Here is a 25619-nt window from a genome sequence, read left to right as displayed (position 1 = left end):
TCTCTGTATTCTGCATTCGCTGAGCTCTTTCACAATGTTATTATAGAACAAAGTGGTTCTGGGTTTTGCTGTGTTCTCTCTCTCTCTCTCTCTCTCTCTCTCTCTCTGTGAGGCAGGCAGGGCAGCAGAGCGGTGAACTCACTGTGTTCTCACGTCTGTATTGGGCAGGCTGGTGAGTGTGTGAGAGAGCACTGAGCAGGGATGAGCACCAGGCAGTGAGGAAGAGAACGACAGAGTAAAAAAGGAGTGCAGCTGGAGTCGGATGCTGTGGAGAACGAGAGCTGGCATACCTCTCTCTCTCCCTCCGTCTCACTCTCTCAGTCTTTCTCCCCACTCCCATGCTGTTGTGATAGACAGTACGGCACTCTCGGCTCGGCTGCATGGAGGCACAGGGAGGGGCAGGGAGCCCAGGTAGGTGCAGCTTCACATTATTCACTGTTAGCATAGAATCCATCAGCCTAGACCAGACTGTTCATCACCATGTCTTTCCAGACTGACTCTATGTTATGTCTATTCCATGGTAGTCTATCATACCAGCCTCTTTCACTCTATTGTCACATTTAAATTCTCTGTTAGCCCAGACTTGGTTTCTGAGAATAGGTGCTCTGTTTTCCCCCAGACATATACTCTAGCAGCCTAGATGGTTATGTTAGTTAAGTCATGTACTCTGCCAGCTTTGACTGTATATTAGTATATTAGTGTAGTAAATTCTCTTATCAGTGGTTTCTGTTAATCTATTAGCCCACATGCAGTGCACATCAGTGGACTGCGGATGATACTGTAGAGTAGAGGAAACAGTAGCCAATATTAAGGATGGAAATAAGATAGAGGTGTTAATGAATCCATACTATTCTTAGTATGTTTAGACTAAATGCATATGAAATATGTGTTGAATGCTTACATGTTGATGACATGGTTGGGAAAGAAAGGAAGAGGAACACATGTTCATGTTGCTGTTTTCAGATATGGAGGATGTTGTTGTGTGTAGAGCTATTTCAGTACCCTGTGTTGACACAATGTAGTTAATAAGATGTGATAAACAAGATATGATTCGTATGGTATCAATTAGACACAATACCTTAATGACATTGATATAACAGATCATAGCAACATCATTTCCTGTAGGATGGATTGTTATCTGTGATAAAGGGAAAAAGGATGGATGTTAGAAGAGAGAAATAACAGTGTGGTGGGAGAAGGGTGTGGAGAGACTTACTTCCTGTTGCCTTTACTGTTGAGAGAAGATTGATTTTATTGAACCGATATGTTGGGTTTGATTAAACTATTGTGGTGAATGCAATCACTGTGTGTGTGTGTGTGTGTGTGTGTGTGTGTGTGTGTGTGTGTGTGTGTGTGTGTGTGTGTGTGTGTGTGTGTGTGTGTGTGTGTGTGTGTGTGTGTGTGTGTGTGTGTGTGTGTGTGTGTGTGAACCGGATTCAGAGGAAGTCCTGCGTGATTGCTAGGAGCAGTGTGAGCCGAAACCTGACACAGCAGCCTTTCAAACAGCACACGCCAGTCCTTTCACTGTTGGCTGGTGGTATGTTCACCATGTTCCATTAAACACACTGTGTACGGATGGTCTGCTCATGACACACACACACACTGAGTGCTCAGTCAGTAGGCATTTACAGTAGGGCACACTGGGTCAAGAGGAGCATGAGGTAGTGTCAGCTCATTCATCACATTCAATGACCTATTAGAGACTGTCCTTGTGAATAAGACCACATCCAATTACTCATTTGATATGGCTTGGTTATACCAGAGATCTCTGCAGTAGGCTAGGTTAAGTTTATTGCTTTCATATGATCCGTAGGATTGTACATTAAGCCATTGCAGAGCATTGGGAAACAGATTAACAGTCCTCTCTTTTGAAAAGTGTCTCAGGTTGGGGGCACGTTAGGTGGCTAGGCTAGCTACCTGACTCACTGACACATTTACCCTAGACCATGTAGGACTGATACTTATTCATCTAGGATTTATGTCTGACCCACTAAGGATGAAGACACATGCAGCCTCAGTCCCCAGAGCCACATATGTATAGTAGCTGGTTTAGTCAATGAGTCTCCTCATATGTCACTATCACTGCACTACCTAGCAGATCCATCTCATTCTAGAGCATTCTTTACAGTACACATATTTACAGTATCAACATTGACATGTGCCATGTATAGTAATCCTTGGTGGCTTACAAAATAATGGAAGCAAGGCATTACATACTGTGATGTGCCTTTCATACTCTGATGTGCCTTTGTGTAATGGGAATATTTAAGATGTTTATGCTGGCTAACACATAAGATTTCCAGTGTTCTAATTCAGACACTCATTTGTGTATGGTTTGATGGTCACTAGACCTGATCCAGAATATTATGGATTGTTCTCATATCTGTTGATAGTGATTGACGCCAGACTGGAGGTACAAGGACAGAGTACACTGACTGTTATTGTATTCTGTGACACTGTGTGATCCTGTAGCAGCTGATTTTGTGACTTCCTACAAGCCTCTCAGTGGGTGTTTACGGAAAATTGGTGCTGTGAGATTAGAATATGTTATCTGCTTCTGTTCTGAAAGAGTTGTGTTAAACCAGATTGATTTTGATTGACGTCATCTGTGACTGCTCTTCTTTTTTATTCACCTTGAAAAATCCCTAGTACACTTTGATTGAATACTATGTGTGTGTCTATGTATGTAAAACATGATTGGCAATTGATTTAAGGTGTAAACCACAGGAGGTTGGTGGCACCTTAATTGGGGAGGATGGGCTCATGGTAATAGCTGGGGTGGAATGGGTGGAATGCTATCAAATACATCAAACACATGGCTTCCATGTGTTTGATGCCACTCCATTCACTCTGTTCCATCCATTATTGTGAGCCATCCTCCCCTCAGCAGCCTCCAGTGGTGTAAACATTAATTGTGTGACTATGAGGCAGATTGACAGACAGAGGGGGGTAACAGACATCGGAAATGAAGCAGCAAACGGTAAATAGTATCACCACCTCATTATAGAGAAGGGAAAGTGGAGCTGTATTCTCTCAGCTTGTTTGGACCCTCGCTGCAAAAATAAATCGATAGCCAACAGCAAGCCTTGTATCCAGGGTGAAATGGGAATCCATCATGTTTAGTCTGTAACTTGCTTTGCCAACCCTTTGAAATGCCACACCCTTCTCTGTGTGTGACACACACACACACACACACACCATCTGTGCCAAAGATGCCCTTCTCCATTCCTAAGGACATGGATGTTTCCACAGTGATTGTGCAGTCTGAGGGACAACATGATGATGATGTCCAACAGAGGGCTTGGGGAGGGCAGCCCAGCATGGAGGATGTTAACCTCTAGAACGCTCCTGCTGCTACTTTCTCATCTATCTATTCTAATCTCTTTCCTCTTTTCACCCACACCTTCATTCCGCTCTCCATCTCCATCCCCCTCTCCTCCCTGTCTGCTGTGTTCTGCTCTAACGCTTGTTGCTGCAGAGTCAGTGAGGTAGCAATGTGCCGCATGACTCAGAGGAATCTGGAGATCAAATCCATTTTTATTCCGAATATAATATAATATAACAGGTTGCCTTACAGTGCAATGCTTACTTACACGCCCTTAATGAACAATGCAGTTTTAAGAAAAATAGGTGTTATAAAGTTAAAAAAAATAGATAAGTAAAAAGACCAAATTGTTTTTTTTTTTTATTAAAGAGCAGCAGTAAAATAACAGTACAGGGGTACTGGTACAGAGTCAATGTGCAGGGGGACATGTTAGTCCCGGTAATATGTACATGTAGGTAGAGTTAAAGTGACTATGCATAGATTATAAACAGAGAGTAGCAGCAGCGTAAAAGGGGGGGATGCAAATAGCCATTTGGGTAGCCATTTGATTAGCTGCTCAGCAGTCTTATGGCTTGGGAGTAGAAGCTGTTAAGAAGCCTTTTGGATGGGCTAGAGTTAGTACAGGACACCACCCTGAGAAGTGTGTGTGTGTGTGTGTGTGTGTGTGTGTGTGTGTGTGTGTGTGTGTGTGTGTGTGTGTGTGTGTGACAGTTTGATCAAGTGTGTATGGATTTCTACTAGAGTGGGGTGTGTGCTTTCTACTAGAGTGGGGTGTTCGCGTGTACACTTACATGTGTGAAAATGTGCATGTGTGTGTGAATGTGTGACAGTTTGATCAAGTGTGTATGGATTTCTACTAGAGTGGGGAGTGTGCTCTGTAGATGACAGTGCATATGAGTATACTGAATGTTCAGGTGTATATAGGTATGAGAGAGACTAGAGGTCTCTGTATGTGGCTGTATGTTGGTTTGTGAGTCTTCAAAGATACACCTCAGCTCCCTGGATAATATTCCGTGACTCAGAGCCTGGTGGAATGTGGTCTTCCTCCAAGGAATATGTTGTCTCAGAACATCAGATGAGACAGCCGTTTTCAATTTAAACCTAATTGAATGTCCACCTCAGCCTAGTACACAAGCACATCCACATAAGTCTTTCCATCACTGTCTGTACATGACTCACACACACTGGAGGAGATCTAAATTACCTTTACACACAACTCCATACATTCAAACACACAGAACATAGATACTGTGCATACTACATTTATTTCTAGATATTTTTTTATTTGATTTATTTCACCTTTATTTAACTAGGTAGGCTAGTTGAGAACAAGTTCTCATTTGCAACTGCAACCTGGCCAAGATAAAGCGTAGCAATTTGACACATACAACACCACAGAGTTACACAAGAAATAAACAAAAACATACATTCAATAATACAGTAGAACAAAAGAAAACAAAAAAGTCTACATACAGTGAGTGCAAACGAGGTAAGTTAAGGCAATAAATAGGCCTTGGTGGCGAAGTAATTACAATATAGCAATTAAAACACTGGAATGGTAGATGTGCAGAAGATGAATGTGCAAGTAGAGATACTGGGGTGCAAAGGAGCAAGATAAATAAATAAATACAGTATGGGGATGAGGTAGGTAGATAGATGGTCTGTTTACAGATGGGCTATGTACAGGTGCAGTGATCTGTGAGCTGCTCTGACAGCTGGTGCTTAAAACTAGTGAGGGAGATATGAGTCTCCAGCTTCAGAGATTTTTGCAGTTCGTTCCAGTCATTGGCAGCAGAGAACTGGAAGGAAAGACGACCAAAGGAGGAATTGGCTTTGGGGGTGACCAGTGAGATATACCTGCTGGAGCGCGTGCTACGATTGGGTGCTGCTATGGTGACCAATGAGCTGAGATAAGGCGCGGCTTTACCTAGCAGAGACTTGTAGATAACCTGTAGCCAGTGGGTTTGGCGACGAGTATGAAGCGAGGGCCAACCGACGAGAGCGTACAGGTCGCAATGGTGGGTAGTGTATGGGGCTTTGGTGACAAAACGGATGGCACTGTGATAGACTGGATCCAGTTTGTTGAGTAGAGTGTTGGAGGCTATTTTATAGATGACATCACCGAAGTCGAGGATCGGTAGGATGGTCAGTTTTACGAGGTTGTGTTTGGCAGCATGAGTGAAGGATGCTTTGTTGCGATATAGGAAGCTGATTCTAGATTTAATTTTGGATTGGAGATGCTTAATGTGAGTCTGGAAGGAGAGTTTACAGTCTAACCAGACACCCAGGTATTTGTAGTTGTCCACGTGTTGTAAGTCAGAACCGTCCAGAGTAGTGATGCTCGACGGGCGAGCAGGTGCAGGCAGTGATCGATTGAATAGCATGCATTTAGTTTTACCTGCGTTTAAGAGCAGTTGGAGGCCACGGAAGGAGAGTTGTATGGCATTGAAGCTCATCTGGAGGTTAGTTAACACAGTGTCCAAAGAGGGGCCAGAAGTATACAGAATGGTGTTGTCTGCGTAGAGGTGGATCAGAGAATCACCAGCAGCAAGAGCAACATCATTGATGTATACAGAGAAGAGAGTCGGCCCGAGAATTGAGCCCTGTGGCACACCCATAGAGACTGCCAGAGGTCCGGACAACAGGCCCTCCGATTTGACACACTGAACTCTATCAGAGAAGTAGTTGGTAAACCAGGCGAGGCTATCATTTGAGAAACCAAGGCTGTCGAGTCTGCCAATAAGAATGTGGTGATTGACAGAGTCGAAAGCCTTGGCCAGGTCGATGAATACGGCTGCACAGTAATGTCTCTTATCGATGGTGGTTATGATGTCGTATGATGTCACCCATGACCAGCTCTGAAACCAGATTGCATAGCGGGGAAGGTACAGTGGGATTCGAAATGGTCGGTAATCTGTTTGTTAACTTGGCTTTCGAAGACCTTAGAAAGACAGGGTAGGATAGATATAGGTCTGTAGCAGTTTGGGTCTAGAGTGTCACCCCCTTTGAAGAGGGGGATGACCACGGCAGCTTTCCAATCTAAAACAGGGAGTGTATGTGTAAACCTGTCTATGGTAAAACCCACAGCATGCAGTGTTAAGGAAAAGGAACAGAGTTATTCAGGGGTTAATGTAGATACAGTAGATGATGTAATAACCTGGGGATTAATGTTACTGTAGATTATCATCAGTACTCATGGTTAACCTTCTGTTCAACCCCTCCTATTACACTAAATATTACACTAGATGCGAGGGAGTTATTCAATAGAAAGTGTCTCATTTAACTGTGTGAGCCTGGTAGAAGAGTAATATGAACTTTGATAATCTCATTTTGGTTCCATTTCATCCCTTAGCCTCTTTGAAAAGCTACACAGAATGACGGCCCTGTGGTAATTGTAGTCCAAAGGGATAAAAACCTCAACTCTGAAATGAGAGGGGAAATAAAGGGATAGAGAGCCACAGTAAAAAGGTTTAGTGAAGTGGATGAAATGAGAGTTTCAGAGTTTTAACTCTTTAAATAAAACATGTGAGTGAGTCTAGGGAGGCTCTGAGGCGGTGGTTCATTGAAACGGAGGTAGTGAAACTGAAACAGTAGAGCTACTGTCACAGGACAACCTTTTACATAACAACACACAATCTCTCTTTTCCCTGTGAGCAAAGCACAGCACAGGACAGTGAAACAGGCTCTGTAGAAAGACAGGAGCACCAAGATATCTGAAAATAGAACAAGTAAGACAAACGCTTTCTCATCTGACAGTTGAAATGCTATAAAAACAGAATTCTCCACTTTGATATGTACACTGTGGGGTTCCATTGCAGAAAACGTAATAATTATTGCTTTTTCAACACATTTTGAGATTCTAGATTGGTGGCTATACGCTTTCTGTTGCAACCCAAATGCCAATACTGGTATTTTATGCAGTGTTTATTTAGACTGTGTGTGTGCGTGTGTGTGCGTGTTTATTCATGTATGTGTGCACGTATGTGTGCAAGTGTGTGTGTCAGTGTTATACAGCATTGTGCACAGCAGGGTGGGTCCGTAAACAAATGTCACACAAGATGTCCTCAGGAGAAGATGGATGGGCATGGTCACCCAGAATAGCCTGCTAGTCACTCACTGTTTCCTGAGGCGAGACGCATAGTGGCTAAATATGATTACCAGCACACAGCGTAAATGCATCACAAAACACACCTGCCAAACATGAATACAATGAGATCATGGATGCAGGAAGGGCTAGACAATGACAACGAACACTCACTCTTACCTGTCTCATTTGCTCGCTCCCACTGTTCCTGTGTGTGTGCGTACGTGTGTACTTACATGTGTGTGCATGTGTGTATGTGTGTGTGTGTTTGCCACCACAGAGCCCAATAAAGACATCCAGAAGTTGCTGAAGCCTTCCAGCTCAGGGGACCTTTCCAAGGAGTTGTACCATCACCCAGTGGGGGAAGAGGAGGGAGGGCTTCCAGGACACACCGCTGGCCTGCTGCACGTCACCGAGAGGAGACGTGAGTACCGGGGTAAGGGGAGCGATGGAGGAGTGGTGGATGGATGGATGGAGGGTGGATTGGATGGATAGAAAAAAGGAATGGGGGATGATGGGAGGATAGTAATTAAGGAATGGCTAAAGGATGGTAGTGGGATGGCATTTCGGATGGAATTTTAACAATATAATATGGCTAGTAAACCAGAATAATGGAATTTTAACAATATAATATGGCTAGTAAACCAGAATAATGGAATTTTAACAATATAATATGGCTAGTAAACCAGAATAATGGAATTTTAACAATATAATATGGCTAGTAAGCCAAAATAATGGAATTTTAACAATATAATATGGCTAGTAAACCAGAATAATGGAATTTTAACAATATAATATGGCTAGTAAACCAGAATAATGGAATTTTAACAATATAATATGGCTAGTAAACCAGAATAATGGAATTTGAACAATATAATATGGCTAGTAAACCAGAATAATGGAATTTTAACAATATAATATGGCTAGTAAGCCAAAATAATGGAATTTTAACAATATAATATGGCTAGTAAACCAGAATAATGGAATTTTAACAATATAATATGGCTAGTAAACCAGAATAAGGGAATTTTAACAATATAATATGGCTAGTAAACCAGAATAATGGAATTTTAACAATATAATATGGCTAGTAAACCAGAATAATGGAATTTTAACAATATAATATGGCTAGTAAACCAGAATAATGGAATTTTAACAATATAATATGGCTAGTAAAACAGAATAATGGAATTTTAACAATATAATATGGCTAGTAAACCAGAATAATGGAATTTTAACAATATAATATGGCTAGTAAACCAGAATAATGGAATTTTAACAATATAATATGGCTAGTAAACCAGAATAATGGAATTTTAACAATATAATATGGCTAGTAAACCAGAATAATGGAATTTTAACAATATAATATGGCTAGTAAACCAGAATAATGGAATTTTAACAATATAATATGGCTAGTAAACCAGAATAATGGAATTTTAACAATATAATATGGCTAGTAAGCCAAAATAATGGAATTTTAACAATATAATATGGCTAGTAAACCAGAATAATGGAATTTTAACAATATAATATGGCTAGTAAACCAGAATAAAAACCACGCTACGGTTCAACAAAGAACCTTGAGATTGAGAAAGGTCCTTTTTTGTTGCTACTGTATATATAATTTTTTTTAATGGTTCTATATGAAACCTTAGGAAAGGGTTCTTTATAGCACCATGCAGGTTCCACTTAGAACCTTATGAGCATGGTTCTTTATAGAAACTTTTTTTAAAAAGGGTTCCGCTATGGTTACAACCCTTGGTTGGTTCTATAAAGAACTTTTCTCAATCTAAAGGTTCTGTGTAGAACCCTACAGGTTTTTTTTATTCTGGTTTACTAGCCATATTATATTGTTAAAATTCCATTATTCTGGTTTACTAGCCATATTATATTGTTAAAATTCCATTATTCTGGTTTACTAGCCATATTATATTGTTAAAATTCCATTATTCTGGTTTACTAGCCATATTATATTGTTAAAATTCCATTATTCTGGTTTACTAGCTATATTATATTGTTAAAATTCCATTATTCTGGTTTACTAGCCATATTATATTGTTAAAATTCCATTATTCTGGTTTACTAGCCATATTATATTGTTAAAATTCCATTGCAGTTATTATTGTGTTTTATTAACAAGTTAAATCAGGTGCACCAGCTCTGGAATGGCTGTGGGTCCCTGAGGAGATTATTGATAACTACTGATTTAGTCAATCATTCTGAATTGACACAAGGCCATATGTGAATGTTTCACAAGACAACATCACTGGCCGTAGTCATAAATAATATTTAATAGCGTAACACAACAGATTAGAACAACTGGAATTACACCCTCACTCAAAAAAGATCCCAAAAAGAGCTGTGAATAAACCACGCCCCAAAATATTTCAATGAGCCGCCGCAGGTACATTTTAATTATCACTAAAATAAAATAAAATTGAGCTGCAAAGAACCATTGAAAGACGCAAAGGGTTCTTTGGGTCAGGATGGTTCCATATAGAACCATCCCCCTTCCCATAGAACCCTTGAGAAACCTTCATTTTTCTTGTGTGTAAGAGGTGGGTCGTTTTTTTAGTTTGGCGTTGTGGCACAGGTGTACACTGTGGTCAGTTCATCACTTCCTCTGGGGTTAAATTGAGATACATTGCACCCATCTTCCCAGTTCCACTAACCCGACTTCCACCTTGTCCTGTACCCATCCCCACTTCCAATCCCCCAGCTAAAAGCCCTGTGTCACTGTATCTATCTACACCAGGCCCAGGGCTGAGCCAGAGGCCACAGACACGCACACACAGACACACAGACAGACACAGGCCTCACAAGGAAGTCTTTATCTACCCAACGACTAAACACCCATTCAGGGAGACGGCCACTACAGCCCAGTATCTGTGTACTTCTGCCTTAATGAGACACCTGGGGCACAGTTACCCTACAGACAGAGAGAGAAACCCTTTAGTTACATCATAAAACTAGTACATTTATTTTATACAACAGTTTATGTATTGTGGGCAGCGAATAACAATGGGATAAAGTTGTTAATAATAGCCCTTTTGCTGAGTTTGGCTGGACCCAATGACTTTATGTTACCTCTAGATAAGGTCAAGTCCAGTTTACTGGCTTTGAGCCAGCCAAGCATCACACTGTGCACTATAACCAATCCTACTGAGACACAGTGGAAGCCCCTGTTAAAGCCTGAGTGTATGAGAGTGTTTGGGAATCATTATAGCCTCATTACAGGCTGTTTGTTGAGACTGGCTGATCTATACTGTGCTCATTGTTTTGCTGAAGGGGGAGACCCTTACAACTGTCTTTCTAGCTTACCCCGTCACCCCCCTCGATCCTCATTATAGGCTGCTCTGGCTAGGCTAATGATCAGTGAGCCATGGGGTGGCTGGGGGGCCTTGGGGGGGGTCAGATACAGAGGTATTCTACTTTTTGATGGAGCCCCCAGTCTCTCCACCGCTCCCCTCAGCCAGACTACTGCTATAGACAGCCCAGCCTACCAGGCAATTATCTCAGTCTTCACTAAGGCAGATTAACCCTCTTCTCCCTCATCTTTCTCTCCCCAGATTTGTTATCCCAAACTCTTTCTTATCTCTCACTCGCTCTCAATTTTTCTTTCCAATTGAGTTTGTCCGTTCCTGTTTTCCATTACATGTATATTCTTCCCTCTCCCCTTATCTTACATTCTATTACATTTTCAATATACAGTACATCCTGGCAGAGAGGACAGACAGACAGACAGACAGACAGACAGACAGACAGACAGACAGACAGACAGACAGACAGACAGACAGGCAGGCAGGCAGGCAGGCAGGCAGGCAGCAGGCAGGCAGGCAGGCAGGCAGGCAGGCAGGCAGGCAGGCAGGCAGACAGACAGACAGACAGACAGACAGACAGACAGACAGACAGACAGACAGACAGACAGACAGACAGACAGACAGACAGACAGACAGACAGACAGACAGACAGACAGACAGACAGACAGACAGATCCCTGAGTACAACCACAGAGAGAACAGAGAGTGAAGGGCAGTGAGAGAAGGCAGAGACGAGAGAAGAAGGGAAAAGAACAATAACAAGGAAATACCTGAGGCTGCATTTAAGAAGGGGCCAAAAGCCAAAGAAAGAGCCAAAGTCATTTCTAAGTCCTCTTTATTTTTCTAATTTTCAATTTGTAACCGTCAGCCAAAAACAGCAGGAGGGGTCAGGACAACAAGGACAAGTGGTTGGTTGGTTTGTGTGTGTGTGTGCTTCACACGTGGGCTACTGCTTAGTATCCTTTAAACAGCTGCCATACAAGTCTAATGTATGAATGACACCTTTCATTCTCAATGTGAATGTACTATGGGTCTAGTCCCGCCAATGGGCTCCCAGAGAGACACTTCATGGGTTGAGAGAGAGCAACAACCGTTTCTCTCCAGCTCTCTCACCAACCTTGCTGGGAGGGAAAATGTGTTACTGATCAATTATTCAAGGAGAAGTGGGGGTGGGAGAAGACAGGAGAGGAGGAGTAGAGAGGGGTTAGAGGAGAGTAGAGGAGGAGTAGAGAGGGGTTAGAGGAGAGTAGAGAGGGGTTAGAGGAGAGTAGAGGAGGAGTAGAGAGGGGTTAGAGGAGAGTAGAGGAGGGGTAGAGGAGGGGTTAGAGGAGAGTAGAGGAGGGGTTAGAGGAGAGTAGAGGAGGGGTAGAGGAGGGGTAGAGGAGGGGTAGAGAGGGGTTAGAGGAGGGTAGAGGAGGGGTAGAGGAGGGGTTAGAGGAGAGTAGAGGAGGGGTTAGAGGAGAGTAGAGGAGGGGTAGAGGAGGGGTTAGAGGAGAGTAGAGGAGGGGTAGAGGAGGGGTTAGAGGAGAGTAGAGGAGGGGTAGAGGAGAGTAGAGGAGGGGTAGAGGAGAGTAGAGGAGGGGTAGAGGAGGAGTAGAGGAGAGTAGAGGAGGGGTAGAGGAGGGGTTAGAGGAGAGTAGAGGAGGGGTAGAGGAGGGGTTAGAGGAGGAGTAGAGGAGGGGTAGAGGAGAGTAGAGGAGGGGTAGAGGAGGGGTTAGAGGAGAGTAGAGGAGGGGTAGAGGAGGAGTAGAGGAGGGGTAGAGGAGGGGTAGAGGAGAGTAGATGAGGGGTAGAGGAGGGGTTAGAGGAGAGTAGAGGAGGGGTAGAGGAGGAGTAGAGGAGAGTAGAGGAGGGGTAGAGGAGGGGTTAGAGGAGAGTAGAGGAGGGGTAGAGGAGAGTAGAGGAGGGGTAGAGGAGGGGTTAGAGGAGAGTAGAGGAGGGGTAGAGGAGGGGTTAGAGGAGAGTAGAGGAGGGGTAGAGGAGGGGTTAGAGGAGGAGTAGAGGAGGGGTAGAGGAGAGTAGAGGAGGGGTAGAGGAGGGGTTAGAGGAGAGTAGAGGAGGGGTAGAGGAGGAGTAGAGGAGGGGTAGAGGAGGGGTAGAGGAGGGGTAGAGGAGAGTAGATGAGGGGTAGAGGAGGGGTTAGAGGAGAGTAGAGGAGGGGTAGAGGAGGGGTTAGAGGAGGGGTTAGAGGAGAGTAGAGGAGGGGTAGAGGAGGGGTAGAGGAGGGGTAGAGAGGGGTTAGAGGAGAGTAGAGGAGGAGTAGAGGAGAGTAGAGGAGGGGTAGAGGAGGAGTAGAGGAGGGTTAGAGGAGAGTAGAGGAGGGGTAGAGGAGGGGTTAGAGGAGAGTAGAGGAGGGGTAGAGGAGGGGTTAGAGGAGAGTAGAGGAGAGTAGAGGAGGAGTAGAGAGGGGTTAGAGGAGAGTAGAGGAGAGTAGAGGAGGGGTAGAGGAGGAGTAGAGGAGGGGTAGAGGAGAGTAGAGGAGGGGTAGAGGAGGAGTAGAGAGGGGTTAGAGGAGAGTAGAGGAGGGGTAGAGGAGAGTAGAGGAGGGGTAGAGGAGAGTAGAGGAGGGGTAGAGGAGAGTAGAGGAGGAGTAGAGAGGGGTTAGAGGAGAGTAGAGGAGGGGTTAGAGGAGAGTAGAGGAGGGGTAGAGGAGGGGTAGAGGAGAGTAGAGGAGGGGTAGAGGAGGAGTAGAGGAGGGGTAGAGGAGGGGTTAGAGGAGAGTAGAGGAGGGGTAGAGGGGGTTAGAGGAGGGGGGGTAGAGGAGGGGTTAGAGGAGAGTAGAGGAGGGGTAGAGGAGGGGTAGAGGAGAGTAGAGGAGGGGTAGAGGAGAGTAGAGGAGGGGTAGAGGAGAGTAGAGGAGGGGTAGAGGAGGAGTAGAGGAGGGGTAGAGGAGGGGTAGAGGAGGGGTAGAGGAGAGTAGAGGAGGGGTAGAGGAGGAGTAGAGGAGGGTAGAGGAGGGGTAGAGGAGGGGTTAGAGGAGAGTAGAGGAGGGGTAGAGGAGAGTAGAGGAGGGGTAGAGGAGAGTAGAGGAGGGGTAGAGGAGGGGTTAGAGGAGAGTAGAGGAGGGGTAGAGGAGGGGTTAGAGGAGAGTAGAGGAGGGGTAGAGGAGAGTAGAGGAGGGGTAGAGGAGGGGTTAGAGGAGAGTAGAGGAGGGGTTAGAGGAGAGTAGAGGAGGGGTAGAGGAGGGGTAGAGGAGAGTAGAGGAGGGGTAGAGGAGGGGTTAGAGGAGAGTAGAGGAGGGGTAGAGGAGGAGTAGAGGAGGGGTAGAGGAGAGTAGAGGAGGGGTAGAGGAGGGGTTAGAGGAGAGTAGAGGAGGGGTAGAGGAGGGGTTAGAGGAGAGTAGAGGAGGGGTAGAGGAGGAGTAGAGAGGGGTTAGAGGAGAGTAGAGGAGGGGTAGAGGAGGAGTAGAGAGGGGTTAGAGGAGAGTAGAGGAGGGGTAGAGGAGGAGTAGAGAGGGGTTAGAGGAGAGTAGAGGAGGGGTAGAGGAGGAGTAGAGAGGGTTAGAGGAGAGTAGAGGAGGGGTAGAGGAGGGGTTAGAGGAGAGTAGAGGAGGGGTTAGAGGAGGAGTAGAGAGGGGTTAGAGGAGGAGTAGAGAGGGGTTAGAGGAGAGTAGAGGAGGGGTAGAGGAGGGGTAGAGGAGAGTAGAGGAGGGGTAGAGGAGGGGTTAGAGGAGAGTAGAGGAGGGGTTAGAGGAGGAGTAGAGAGGGGTTAGAGGAGAGTAGAGGAGGGGTAGAGGAGGGGTTAGAGGAGAGTAGAGGAGGGGTTAGAGGAGGAGTAGAGAGGGGTTAGAGGAGAGTAGAGGAGGGGTAGAGGAGGAGTAGAGAGGGGTTAGAGGAGAGTAGAGGAGGGGTAGAGGAGGAGTAGAGAGGGGTTAGAGGAGAGTAGAGGAGGGGTAGAGGAGGAGTAGAGAGGGGTTAGAGGAGAGTAGAGGAGGGGTAGAGGAGGAGTAGAGAGGGGTTAGAGGAGAGTAGAGGAGGGGTAGAGGAGGGGTTAGAGGAGAGTAGAGGAGGGGTTAGAGGAGGAGTAGAGAGGGGTTAGAGGAGGAGTAGAGAGGGGTTAGAGGAGAGTAGAGGAGGGGTAGAGGAGGGGTAGAGGAGAGTAGAGGAGGGGTAGAGGAGGGGTTAGAGGAGAGTAGAGGAGGGGTTAGAGGAGGAGTAGAGAGGGGTTAGAGGAGAGTAGAGGAGGGGTAGAGGAGGGGTTAGAGGAGAGTAGAGGAGGGGTTAGAGGAGGAGTAGAGAGGGGTTAGAGGAGAGTAGAGGAGGGGTAGAGGAGGAGTAGAGAGGGGTTAGAGGAGAGTAGAGGAGGGGTAGAGGAGGAGTAGAGAGGGGTTAGAGGAGAGTAGAGGAGGGGTAGAGGAGGAGTAGAGAGGGGTTAGAGGAGAGTAGAGGAGAGTAGAGGAGGGGTTAGAGGAGAGTAGAGGAGAGTAGAGGAGGGGTTAGAGGAGAGTAGAGGAGGGGTAGAGGAGGGTAGAGGAGAGTAGAGGAGGGGTAGAGGAGAGTAGAGGAGAGTAGAGGAGGGGTTAGAGGAGAGTAGAGGAGAGTAGAGGAGGGGTTAGAGGAGAGTAGAGGAGAGTAGAGGAGGGGTTAGAGGAGAGTAGAGGAGGGGTAGAGGAGGGTAGAGGAGGGGTAGAGGAGGGGTAGAGGAGGGTAGAGGAGGGGTTAGAGGAGGGGTAGAGGAGGGTAGAGGAGGGGTAGAGGAGGGGTAGAGGAGGGTAGAGGAGGGTAGAGGAGGGGTTAGAGGAGGGGTAGAGGAGGGTAGAGGAGGGGTAGAGGAGGGGTAGAGGAGGGTAGAGGAGGGGTAGAGGAGGGTAGAGGAGGGTAGAGGAGGGGTTAGAGGAGGGGTAGAGGAGGGTAGAGGAGGGGTAGAGGAGGGTAGAGGAGGGGTTAGAGGAGGGTAGAGGAGGGGTAGAGGAGGGTAGAGGAGGGTAGAGGAGAGTAGAGGAGGAGTAGAGAGGGGTTAGAGGAGAGTAGAGGAGGAGTAGAGAGGGGTTAGAGGAGAGTAGAGGAGGAGTAGAGAGGGGTTAGAGGAGAGTAGAGAGGGGTTAGAGGAGAGTAGAGAGGGGTTAGAGGAGAGTAGAGGAGGGGTAGAGGAAAGAAATGAACAAAGGGGACTGGGATGACTGTAACTAGTTTAGAGAGAGAAAAAAAAGAGCTATAGGAGATGGAATTTATTTATAACCCCTTTCTGTCTTCATCTCCCCTCCCTCCCTCTTTCTCCTAACTAATTTTAACTACTTCTCTTCCATCCATCCCTCCTCTCTCTCTTTCTCTCTCCTTCTCTTGCTGGGAGATTCAAAGAGGCAGACAGCCGTGGGCAAGCCTATTCCGGGCCTCTGGGGAGAACTAATCCAGTAGAAGCTATTCTCACAGTCTGATCTTAGTCCCCCCCCCCCCCCCCACACACACACACTGTACCCTACATTCTTCTTCCATATTCACACTTTCCCTCCATCCCTCAATACATTCTTAAACCAAAATAATTTTGTCAGGGAGGGGTTGCACCTGACGCAAGCCCTGAGGGTGTGTCGGCTTAGAGGATTGATGAAGTAGAATATAGTATGGGGTTATTAGAGTAGGACAGCACCCCCCATATAATAGATTTTGTAGATTTATTAAAATATGCATGGGCACATTTCATTATCCAGCTTGCTCATGGTCTAGTCTAATGGCTAGAATATAGCCTAAACCATGGAACATACCAGGGCTTCATTCACAATCAGAGCTGTTCTGCTGCTGTGTGAGACTGCTGACAGCTGTGGACACAGGCTCTTTCATTCCCCCCATCAAAACCAATATGGGGCAGGTGTTGCTTCTTTCAGGTCCGTTACTATGGCTATCATGACCCTGTTAACAGGGTAACTAAGGTTATCACCGCGTGTAGCTCAGTTGGTAGAGCATGGTGTTTGCAACGCCAGGGTTGTGGGTTCGATTCCCACGGGGGACCAGTACGGAGAAAAAAAATGTATGAAATGTATGCATTGACTACCGTAAGTCGCTCTGGATAAGAGCATCTGCTAAATGACGTAAATGTAAAATGTGTGGCTCAGTTGGTAGAGCATGGTGTTTGCAACGCCAGGGTTGTGGGCTCGTTTCCCACGGGGGGCCAGTATGGAATTTATTTTTAATAATAAAAAAATGTATGAAATGTATGCATTCACTACTGTAAGTTGCTCTGGATAAGAGTGTCTGCTAAATGACGTAAATGTAAATCATGACCCTTTAACCTTGTGTTGTCTCAGCCCCAGAGTCTGAGCGAGGCTAATGTCATGCTGTTACGCCTGACAGACTAGGGTAATGCCTTTTATTAGAGTCGTAACGTGGGTGACCGGACCAGCTTTATATCTGGTGAGGTAGTTGAAGAGACTGGCCTGCACAGATTTAATGGCTCTACTTACAGTTATTTACAATCGCTAGGACCCATTTCTCAATACTTAGGCCACTTTTCAAAACTCTTCACACAGTGAACACAACAGTAGTCTATGTGGGCTGAACTGTGGATCATTTTTCATTGCTTTGGCACAAAATGCATTCAATGACTAAGTCTTTCAAATTTCATGAATTATTTTCTCACCCACCAAAACTCTATGTACCTACAGGCCAATTTGCACGTTTACATACTCTTTTCAAAACTGTTAAACTTAAGTTCAAAACCTAACATAACACAAAATTGAATAAGACAGCAATATGCTGCATTTCTACAGTAATACCGTATTTAAATATATTCCAAATCTAAAAAATGAAATACTATCAAAACAATTAGACCAACCACAGCTGATTCCCATTGTAGCTGAACACCTGCCCAGGTGTTAGTCTGTCAATTACATTACCATCTATACAAAAGGGGACATCTTAGGAATAATGCTGTACTGTAATGTAAACATGGACCCAGCCAGAGATAGAGAAGTGGCTGACAGAGGAAGAAGAGTGGCTGGGAGAGGGAGAGGAGTACGTATACATGGTGGAAGAAGACTGAGAGGAAGATCAAGAGCTGTAGTCTGAGATGAGATTACTATAATTGATCATGTAATAAATCATGGTCTATCAATGAGAGAGGCTGGTCTGAGAGCGCAGCCAAATCTGCAACGCTCAACAGTGGCATCTATTGTGAGAAATTTCCGGCAAAACAACAGGTAAGATGTGCATTCTGCAAGGGCATCTGACTGAACTGCACATTACAGAAGTAAATTGAGCAAAGCCTCCAAACCCACTTGTGTGTAATTGTTTTTGTATTTCTGCTTAGGACCCAACAGTTACCTACCACTGGCAGGAGAGGTAGGATTTTCACTGCTGTGCAGGAAACTGCAATCGTTGATATGGTCATCATAAACAATGGCATAAAACTCACAGAGATTCGGGACAGTGTTGGCAGACAACATTACATTTGGAAATATTCACAATGTAAGCATAACAACTATTTCTAGAGTCCTGAAACAACATCAAGTCAGGATGAAGCAGTTGTACGCTGTCCCCTTTGAGAGGAACTCTGAACGAGTCAAGCAACTCAGGAACCAATATGTTCAGGTAAGATGTCTATAAAATACAGAACTGGTTTTGAACAAAACCAAGCAGAGGCACACAATGGCATGTTTTTAGGTATAATGTAAACTACCATAATAGCCTAACTCTTATGTTGTCTTGTGGATTTATTTTAGAGAGTCATGGAGATTGAAGCCAGGCAAACAACCCACATATTCATCTTTGTGGATGAGGCTGGTTTCAACGTGGCCAAAACACGGCGGCGAGGAAGGAATGTGTTTGGGAAAAGAGCCACAGTGGATGTCCCGGGCCAGAGGGGTGCCAACATCACAATGTGCGCAGCAATATCCTCTGATGGATTGCTGTTTCACAAACCGCTAATTGGGCCATACAACACCGAGTGTCTCATTTCATTTTTGGGTGACCTCTATGGAAGGGTTGTGCCAGGTGAGGAAAGGGTTGCAGTGAAGCGAAATCGGCCAACGTTTGTAATTGTATGGGACAATGTGGCATATTCACCACTCCCGTGCAGTCACAGAGTAGTTTGCAGCCCATCCTAGGATGGTGTCACTTTTCCTCCCACCTTACTCTCCATTCCTCAACCCCATGGAGGAATTATGATCAAATGTCCCTCCTGGACGCAGTGAATGCTGGATGCCTGGACATTTCTGCAGAAGATTGCCAGGGATGGACCAGACATGCCAGAATATTCTTTCCTAGGTGTACTGCCCAAGATGACATAAGATGTGATGTGAATGAGAACCTGTGGCCAAATGCAGAAGACAGGGTTGACAAGCAAATCAAAATCAAATCAAATGTATTTGTCACATACACATGGTTAGCAGGTGTTAATGCAAGTGTAGCGAAATGCTTGTGCTTCTAGTTCTGACCATGCAGTAATATCTAACAAGTAATATAACCTAACAATTTCACAACAACTACCTTGTACACAGAAGTGTAAAGGAATGAATACGAATATGTACATAAAAATATATAAATGAGTGATGGCCGAACGACATAGGCAAGATGCAGTAGATGGTATAGAGTACAGTATATACATATGAGATGAGTAATGTAGGGTATGAAAACATTATATAAAGTAGCATTGTTTAAAGTGACTAGTGATACATTACATCAAGATGGCAAGATGCAGTAGATGGTATAGAGTACAGTATATACATATGAGATGAGTAATGTAGGGTATGATGAGTAATGTAGGGTAAGCATTGCTACTGTCTCTGTATTGGTAGATGGTGTATATACAAATGATTGTATTTTGGAATCTCTCAATGCCAAAAAATGACATAAAACATATTGAGTCATATTGCATCATGTCTGATTCATTCCTGTAACATATACTGCAGTGAATTCTAAACAGTAGAGAGGTTTCATTATTGTTTTGTAAAGAAATTTAACAATAGAAAACATTGTGTAATGCTACCTGTTGGTAATGTTGTTTAGGTCATTGTTTTATGAGTGACAAAGTGTGCTTGTTGGGTGACAACCTTTGCTAGTGTTATGGAAGAATCAGTTGATTTGAGACATGTATGAAGTGTTTTGGTAGTTTTAGTGCATTTTGGATGTGAAATTAACTGCTGTGCCAAGCTAAAAGTTGGTTTGAAGAACTGTGTGAAGAGTTTGGAAAAAGTGACTTAAGTATTGAGAAATCGGTCCTAGCGATTGTAAAAAAAACTGCAATACGGTCGTGTCCAATTCAATTCCCTGTGTACCGTGTTTACGCTAGGCTAGTCAAACCATTTCACACCATTATACCAAATTGACCTTATAAGCCCATGTCATCCACGCTGGTAAATATTGCTACATTAATGCATGTCACAACCAGCTAAATACTAAAGATTGTTTACAGAGATGAGCTTTTTTTGATGCAGTGCATCTGAAGCATGGTAAATGGATTCCGTTGATTAATAATATATTTATTTTATATAGCGCTTTTCAAACAATCTCGCTTCAAAAAAATATTAAAAATAATTTAGGGAGCTGGCAGTTCATTGAGCGCTTCATCAGGCAGCTCTGTCTCTGAAGTTCAAATCTACTCCTCCTGTGGGTAGGCTGGAACAGATCCACCGCCCAAAAGTGTAGCACTCACCTGGGTGTAAGCACCTGAGTAACCACCACACCTCAGCAGTAATCAGCAACAGCCTCCTACGAGGCGAGCCTCTGTCATCCCCTCACACCACAGTCTACATACTTCTGGAAACCAGGTGGAACAAACAGCCGGTGAATCATTCAAATTTAGATTGGCTAAGTGAACCAAGCAGGCCTGTAGAGATTTGCTCTAAGGGAGGAAACAGCTAGCACACCATGGAGACAGAGCTCTTGACATCCCATAATGCTAATCAGGCCTTTATCACTGCATATGGTTCAGCTGATGCTGTGGAGTTCAGTTAACCCCTCAGACACACACTGACTGACCCGCAGTCTCCCCATCTGTACAGAGATCTGTACAGCAGGCTAGCCCAAAGCCCTAGGGAGGTAGAAGTTGCCCTTAACCAAAGATTGAGGATCAGCTTAACCTCCCCAAATCCTGGCCTTCACCATTAAGGTTGGATAATGTAAAACTAACCTTAGATCAGTGTCTAGTGGCAACTTCCTCCCATTCAGTGAGGGAGGAGTAGTGCAATGGGGCAGCCTGAGCCTCCCACGTCGTTAAATGAGTGGCTCATTAAGCGAAGGTGAGAAAGGAGTGTCTGTTTCTCTGTCTCTGATCCTCTACGGCTGCAGTTGTCTCATTAGAAGACTTTAAACGACAGCGGAATGTCAACCCGCAATATCTTTACCTTCCTCTCCTCTCAACTCTCTCCTCACTGGCGTTCCTCTCCTCTCAACTCTCTCCTCACTGGCGTTCCTCTCCTCTCAACTCTCTCCTCACTGGCGTTCCTCTCCTCTCAACTCTCTCCTCACTGGCGTTCCTCTCCTCTCAACTCTCTCCTCACTGGCGTTCCTCTCCTCTCAACTCTCTCCTCACTGGCGTTCCTCTCCTCTCAACTCTCTCCTCACTGGCGTTCCTCTCCTCTCAACTCTCTCCTCACTGGCGTTCCTCTCCTCTCAACTCTCTCCTCACTGGCGTTCCTCTCCTCTCAACTCTCTCCTCACTGGCGTTCCTCTCCTCTCAACTCTCTCCTCACTGGCGTTCCTCTCCTCTCAACTCTCTCCTCACTGGCGTTCCTCTCCTCTCAACTCTCTCCTCACTGGCGTTCCTCTCATCTTGACTGTCTCCCACTCCTTCTCCTCTCCTCTCTCGTTCCACTTGTCCCCTCACATCTCCTCTCATCTTGACTGTCTCCCACTCCTTCTCCTCTCCTCTCTCGTTCCACTTGTCCCCTCACATCTCCTCTCATCTTGACTGTCTCCCACTCCTTCTCCTCTCCTCTCTCGTTCCACTTGTCCCCTCACATCTCCTCTCATCTTGACTGTCTCCCACTCCTTCTCCTCTCCTCTCTCGTTCCACTTGTCCCCTCACATCTCCTCTCATGGGAGCTAGTGCCTGGAACACACAGGCAGATGTAATCAGTATTTATACTGTCTGTGGACAGGTCTGGTACAGAGGAACAAGACAATAGAGATTGATGGTGGATTTTTTATTGTACTTTTCCGCAAGTACTGTACAAAATGTCTCTTGTTGTAGACGTGTGTTGTTGTGAGTAGAAAGGTATCCCAGGCAAAGCAAGGCCACCACTCACTGTAAGAGCCAAAGGTATACAGAGTTTGGCAAACCATCATCCATGTTGGCACCAAGCATTCAGTGACAATAATACAGTAATCCACAGAAGGGCTTACCAGGAAGAGCTTCCAAATTCAAGGCGGAAAGGAGTTGGAGCAGAGATTGATTTATTTGAGCTCACTTTAATCCATTGTCAGGACAATTGTAAAATTCAATTGGCTGGGAACTTCTAGCACCCAATGAAATTCTCCGTCTCAAATCGTCAGTGTAACTCTGCCCATGTCTCCTCACAATGTGTGAAATACAGCAGCGCCACCACCAGGATTATGATTTAGCATGATTATCAACTCTCTCTGACTTATAATAATATGGTTAAAGGTTTTTATCTTCTTAAATCAATGTCTGTGCTATATTTATCAGGAGAGTGAGAGAACAGCGAGAGAATGGGGCTGTGCAGCAGCGGAACAAAGGAGTGTTGAGGAGAGGGCTGTGATCCACCCTGTGGCAGTATACTGCCTGGCTGGTAGAGAGAAATTAGCTGGGAAACGGTATCCTTAAAAACCATCCACCCCCGCTCTCTCTCTACACTCAGACACAGCTATATACACCCACTCACAAGCCAAATATACTGGAAAAGTGTTCACAGAGATATGCCTCCACAGCACATACATAAACACACACACATACATGAAGTACATACAGTCCCTTACTATTAACACCACATAGAGCACACGGTCAGCCGTTATGCCTCACCCATGATTGCTAAAGAGTGCCAGCTCCACCCAGCCCAAAGCATTGTGTCAGACAAGCATGGGGCTGTAACACTCCATAGATGCTTAGCAAAGCATGAGTGACGCAAATATACATTTAACTGCCATACTGCATGAATGCTGCCAGTGTGGAATGTTGGGACTGTCATGGTCTTATTTTAACGTGAATAAAAACGGTACATGTTAACGGCACAGTCGTGCCGCTCTGGTGTATCAATAGACATTGGAGCAGGGTCTGGGGTATCGGTGACTTTTGGAATCAAGAACAGGTGCCATACACTCAGGACAGAGGGCGAGGAGAAGGAACAGTCTAACCATGTTGTTTTAATACCCTCTATTTCTAGCTTCTCTGGCCCTTGTCCTGATGCTCCAGTCAAACATTGGCACAGAGACCCATATCTCTTCCAAAGGACAGTTCAGCACACCAAGCCAAGCTGTCTCTCTGTGAAACAGATAAAAGAGAGCCTTTCTTTTTATCTTTCTATTACAGTATGGCACAGAGCATCAACACAACACGAGAGATAACTTCCATACCAGGCGTACTGAGAATGAGAGGGAGGGTCAAGAGGGTGTGGAGGGTTGTGTATGTGTGTGTGGGGGAGGGGGTGTTCTGGGTGAGTTGTGTAGACAACATTGAGTTGTAGTGAGATATTAAAACATCTACTGGGTTATTATTGAGTTTATCATAAAACCCACCAGCTGCTCCATATCAGTCTGTAACGGCCGTCGTATGAAATGGACCAAGGCGCAGCGGGTTGAGTGCTCATTTTAACTTTTATTTAGAACACTAAATAAACAAAACAAGAAAACATACGAACGAACAGTATTGCAGGCTAACACAGCAGTGCAACAACAACTTCCCACCAGGGACAGGTGAAAACAGGGCTACCTAAGTATGACTCTCAATCAGCAACAACGATGTACAGCTGTTCCTGATTGAGAGCCATACCAGGCCAACACAAAGAAATACACAACATAGATAGAGCATCGAAATACACAACATAGAACATAACCAAAACCCCGGAATACTCTAAACAAACACCCCTCTACATAAACACATATATCAACAAACCCTGAACCACATAAAACAAACACCCCCCTGCCACGTCCTGACCAAACTACAATAACAAATAACCCCTTTACTGGTCAGGACGTGACACAGTCCATAACAATGACCTTACTAATTTCCTCTCTCTCTGACCCCGCAGAGCCTCTGAGCAGCGTGTCCTCCCTGGAGGTGCACTTTGACCTCCTGGACCTGACAGAGCTAACCGACATGTCTGACCAGGAGCTGGCTGAGGTGTTCGCTGACTCTGATGAGGAGAACCACAACGAGTCCCCAGCAGGTTAGACCATTTTCAGATACTCAAGATACTCAGATGGCCGCCTCGCTTCGCGTTCCTAGGAAACTATGCAGTATTTTGTTTGTTTATGTGTTATTTCTTATATTGTTACCCCAGGAAATCTTAGGTTTTATTACATAGAGTCGGGAAGAACTATTGGATATAAGATCAACGTCAACTTATCAACATTACGACCAGGAATACGACTTTCCCGAAGAGGATCCTCTGTTTGGTCCACCACCCAGGACAATGGATCAGATCCCAGCCGGTGACCCAAAACAACGGCGCTGCAGAAGGGGCAGACAGAGCGGTCTTCTGGTCAGGCTCCGTAGACGGGCACATCGCGCACCGCTCCCGAGCATACTACTCACCAATGTCCAGTCTCTTGACAACAAGGTAGACGAAATCCGAGCAAGGGTTGCCTTCCAGAGAGACATCAGAGATTGTAACGTTCTTTGTTTCACGGAAACATGGCTCACTCGGGATACGTCATCAGAGTCGGTACAGCCACCTGGTTTCTCCATGCATCGCGCCAACAGAAACAAACATCTCTCTGGTAAGAAGAAGGGCGGGGGTGTATGCCTTATGACTAACAAGACGTGGTGTGATCATAACAACATACAGGAACTCAAGTCCTTTTGTTCACCTGACCTAGAATTCCTTACAATCAAATGCCGACCGCATTATCTACCAAGAGAATTCTCTTCGATCATAATCACAGTCGTGTATATCCCCCCCAAGCAGACACATCGACGGCCCTGAAAGAACTTCATTTGACTCTATGTAAACTGGAAACCACATATCCTGAGGCTGCATTTAGGCTAATCTGAAAACAAGGCTCCCTAAATTCTATCAGCATATCGAATGCGCAACCCGGGCTGGCAAAACCCTGGATCATTGTTATTCTAACTTACGCGACGCATATATAGCCCTCCTGTCACAACTTCCGCCGAAGTCGGTCCCTCTCCTAGTTCAGGCAGCGTTCGGCGGTCGACGTCACCGGCCTTCTAGCCATCGCCGATCCACCTTTCATTTTCCAATGGTTTTGTCTTGTCTTCCTTCACACCTGGTTTCAATTCCATCAATTACATGTTGTGTATTTAACCCTCTGTTCCCCCCATGTCCTTGTCCAGAATTGTTTCTTGTAGTGCTTGTGTACGTTATGCTGGTGGATACCGGGTTTTGTTTGACCCATTCATTTGATTGTTCTGTTTACGGTGGTTTTTATGTTTAGTAAACGACACCGTTGTAAATCAGTTTTCGCTCTCCTGCGCTTGACTTTTCTGCCGCCAGTACGCACCCCGTTACACCTCCCCCGCCCTCCTTTCGGAAAATCTGACCACGACTCCATTTTGTTGCTCCCAGCCTATAGACAGAAACTAAAACAGGAAGCGCCCATGCTCAGGTCTGTTCAACGCTGGTCCAACCAATCGGATTCCACGCTTCAAGATTGCTTCGTTCACGTGGACTGGGATATGTTCCGCATAGCGTCGGACAATAACATTGATGAATACACTGATTTGGTGAGCGAGTTTATTAGCAAGTGCATGTTGTACCCAGAGCGTCTATTAAAACATTCCCCAACCAGAAACCGTGGATTGATGGCAGCATTCGCGCA

General features: G+C 45.2%; 1 protein-coding gene across 2 annotated transcripts in view; it reads left to right on the top strand.

Annotated features, from left to right (window-relative positions):
• LOC115203162 (dysbindin domain-containing protein 1-like) overlaps window positions 1–25619 on the top strand; it is a 42102-nt gene continuing 16483 nt past the window's right edge. Inside the window, exons 1-3 of one of the 2 annotated variants that reach the window (XM_029767585.1) lie at window positions 1–411; window positions 7690–7845; window positions 23867–24004. In XM_029767585.1, coding sequence (XP_029623445.1) covers window positions 381–411; window positions 7690–7845; window positions 23867–24004 — 325 coding nt within the window. In that variant the 5' untranslated portion in view covers window positions 1–380. The remainder of the gene's footprint in view (window positions 412–7689; window positions 7846–23866; window positions 24005–25619) is intronic. The other variant, XM_029767586.1, reaches the window with a different exon arrangement.

The sequence above is a fragment of the Salmo trutta genome, chromosome 12, assembly GCF_901001165.1.
Source record: "Salmo trutta chromosome 12, fSalTru1.1, whole genome shotgun sequence".
Lineage (NCBI taxonomy): Eukaryota > Metazoa > Chordata > Actinopteri > Salmoniformes > Salmonidae > Salmo > Salmo trutta.
Note: the sequence above shows the minus strand (reverse complement) of the source record. Positions and strands in the feature narration are given on the sequence as shown.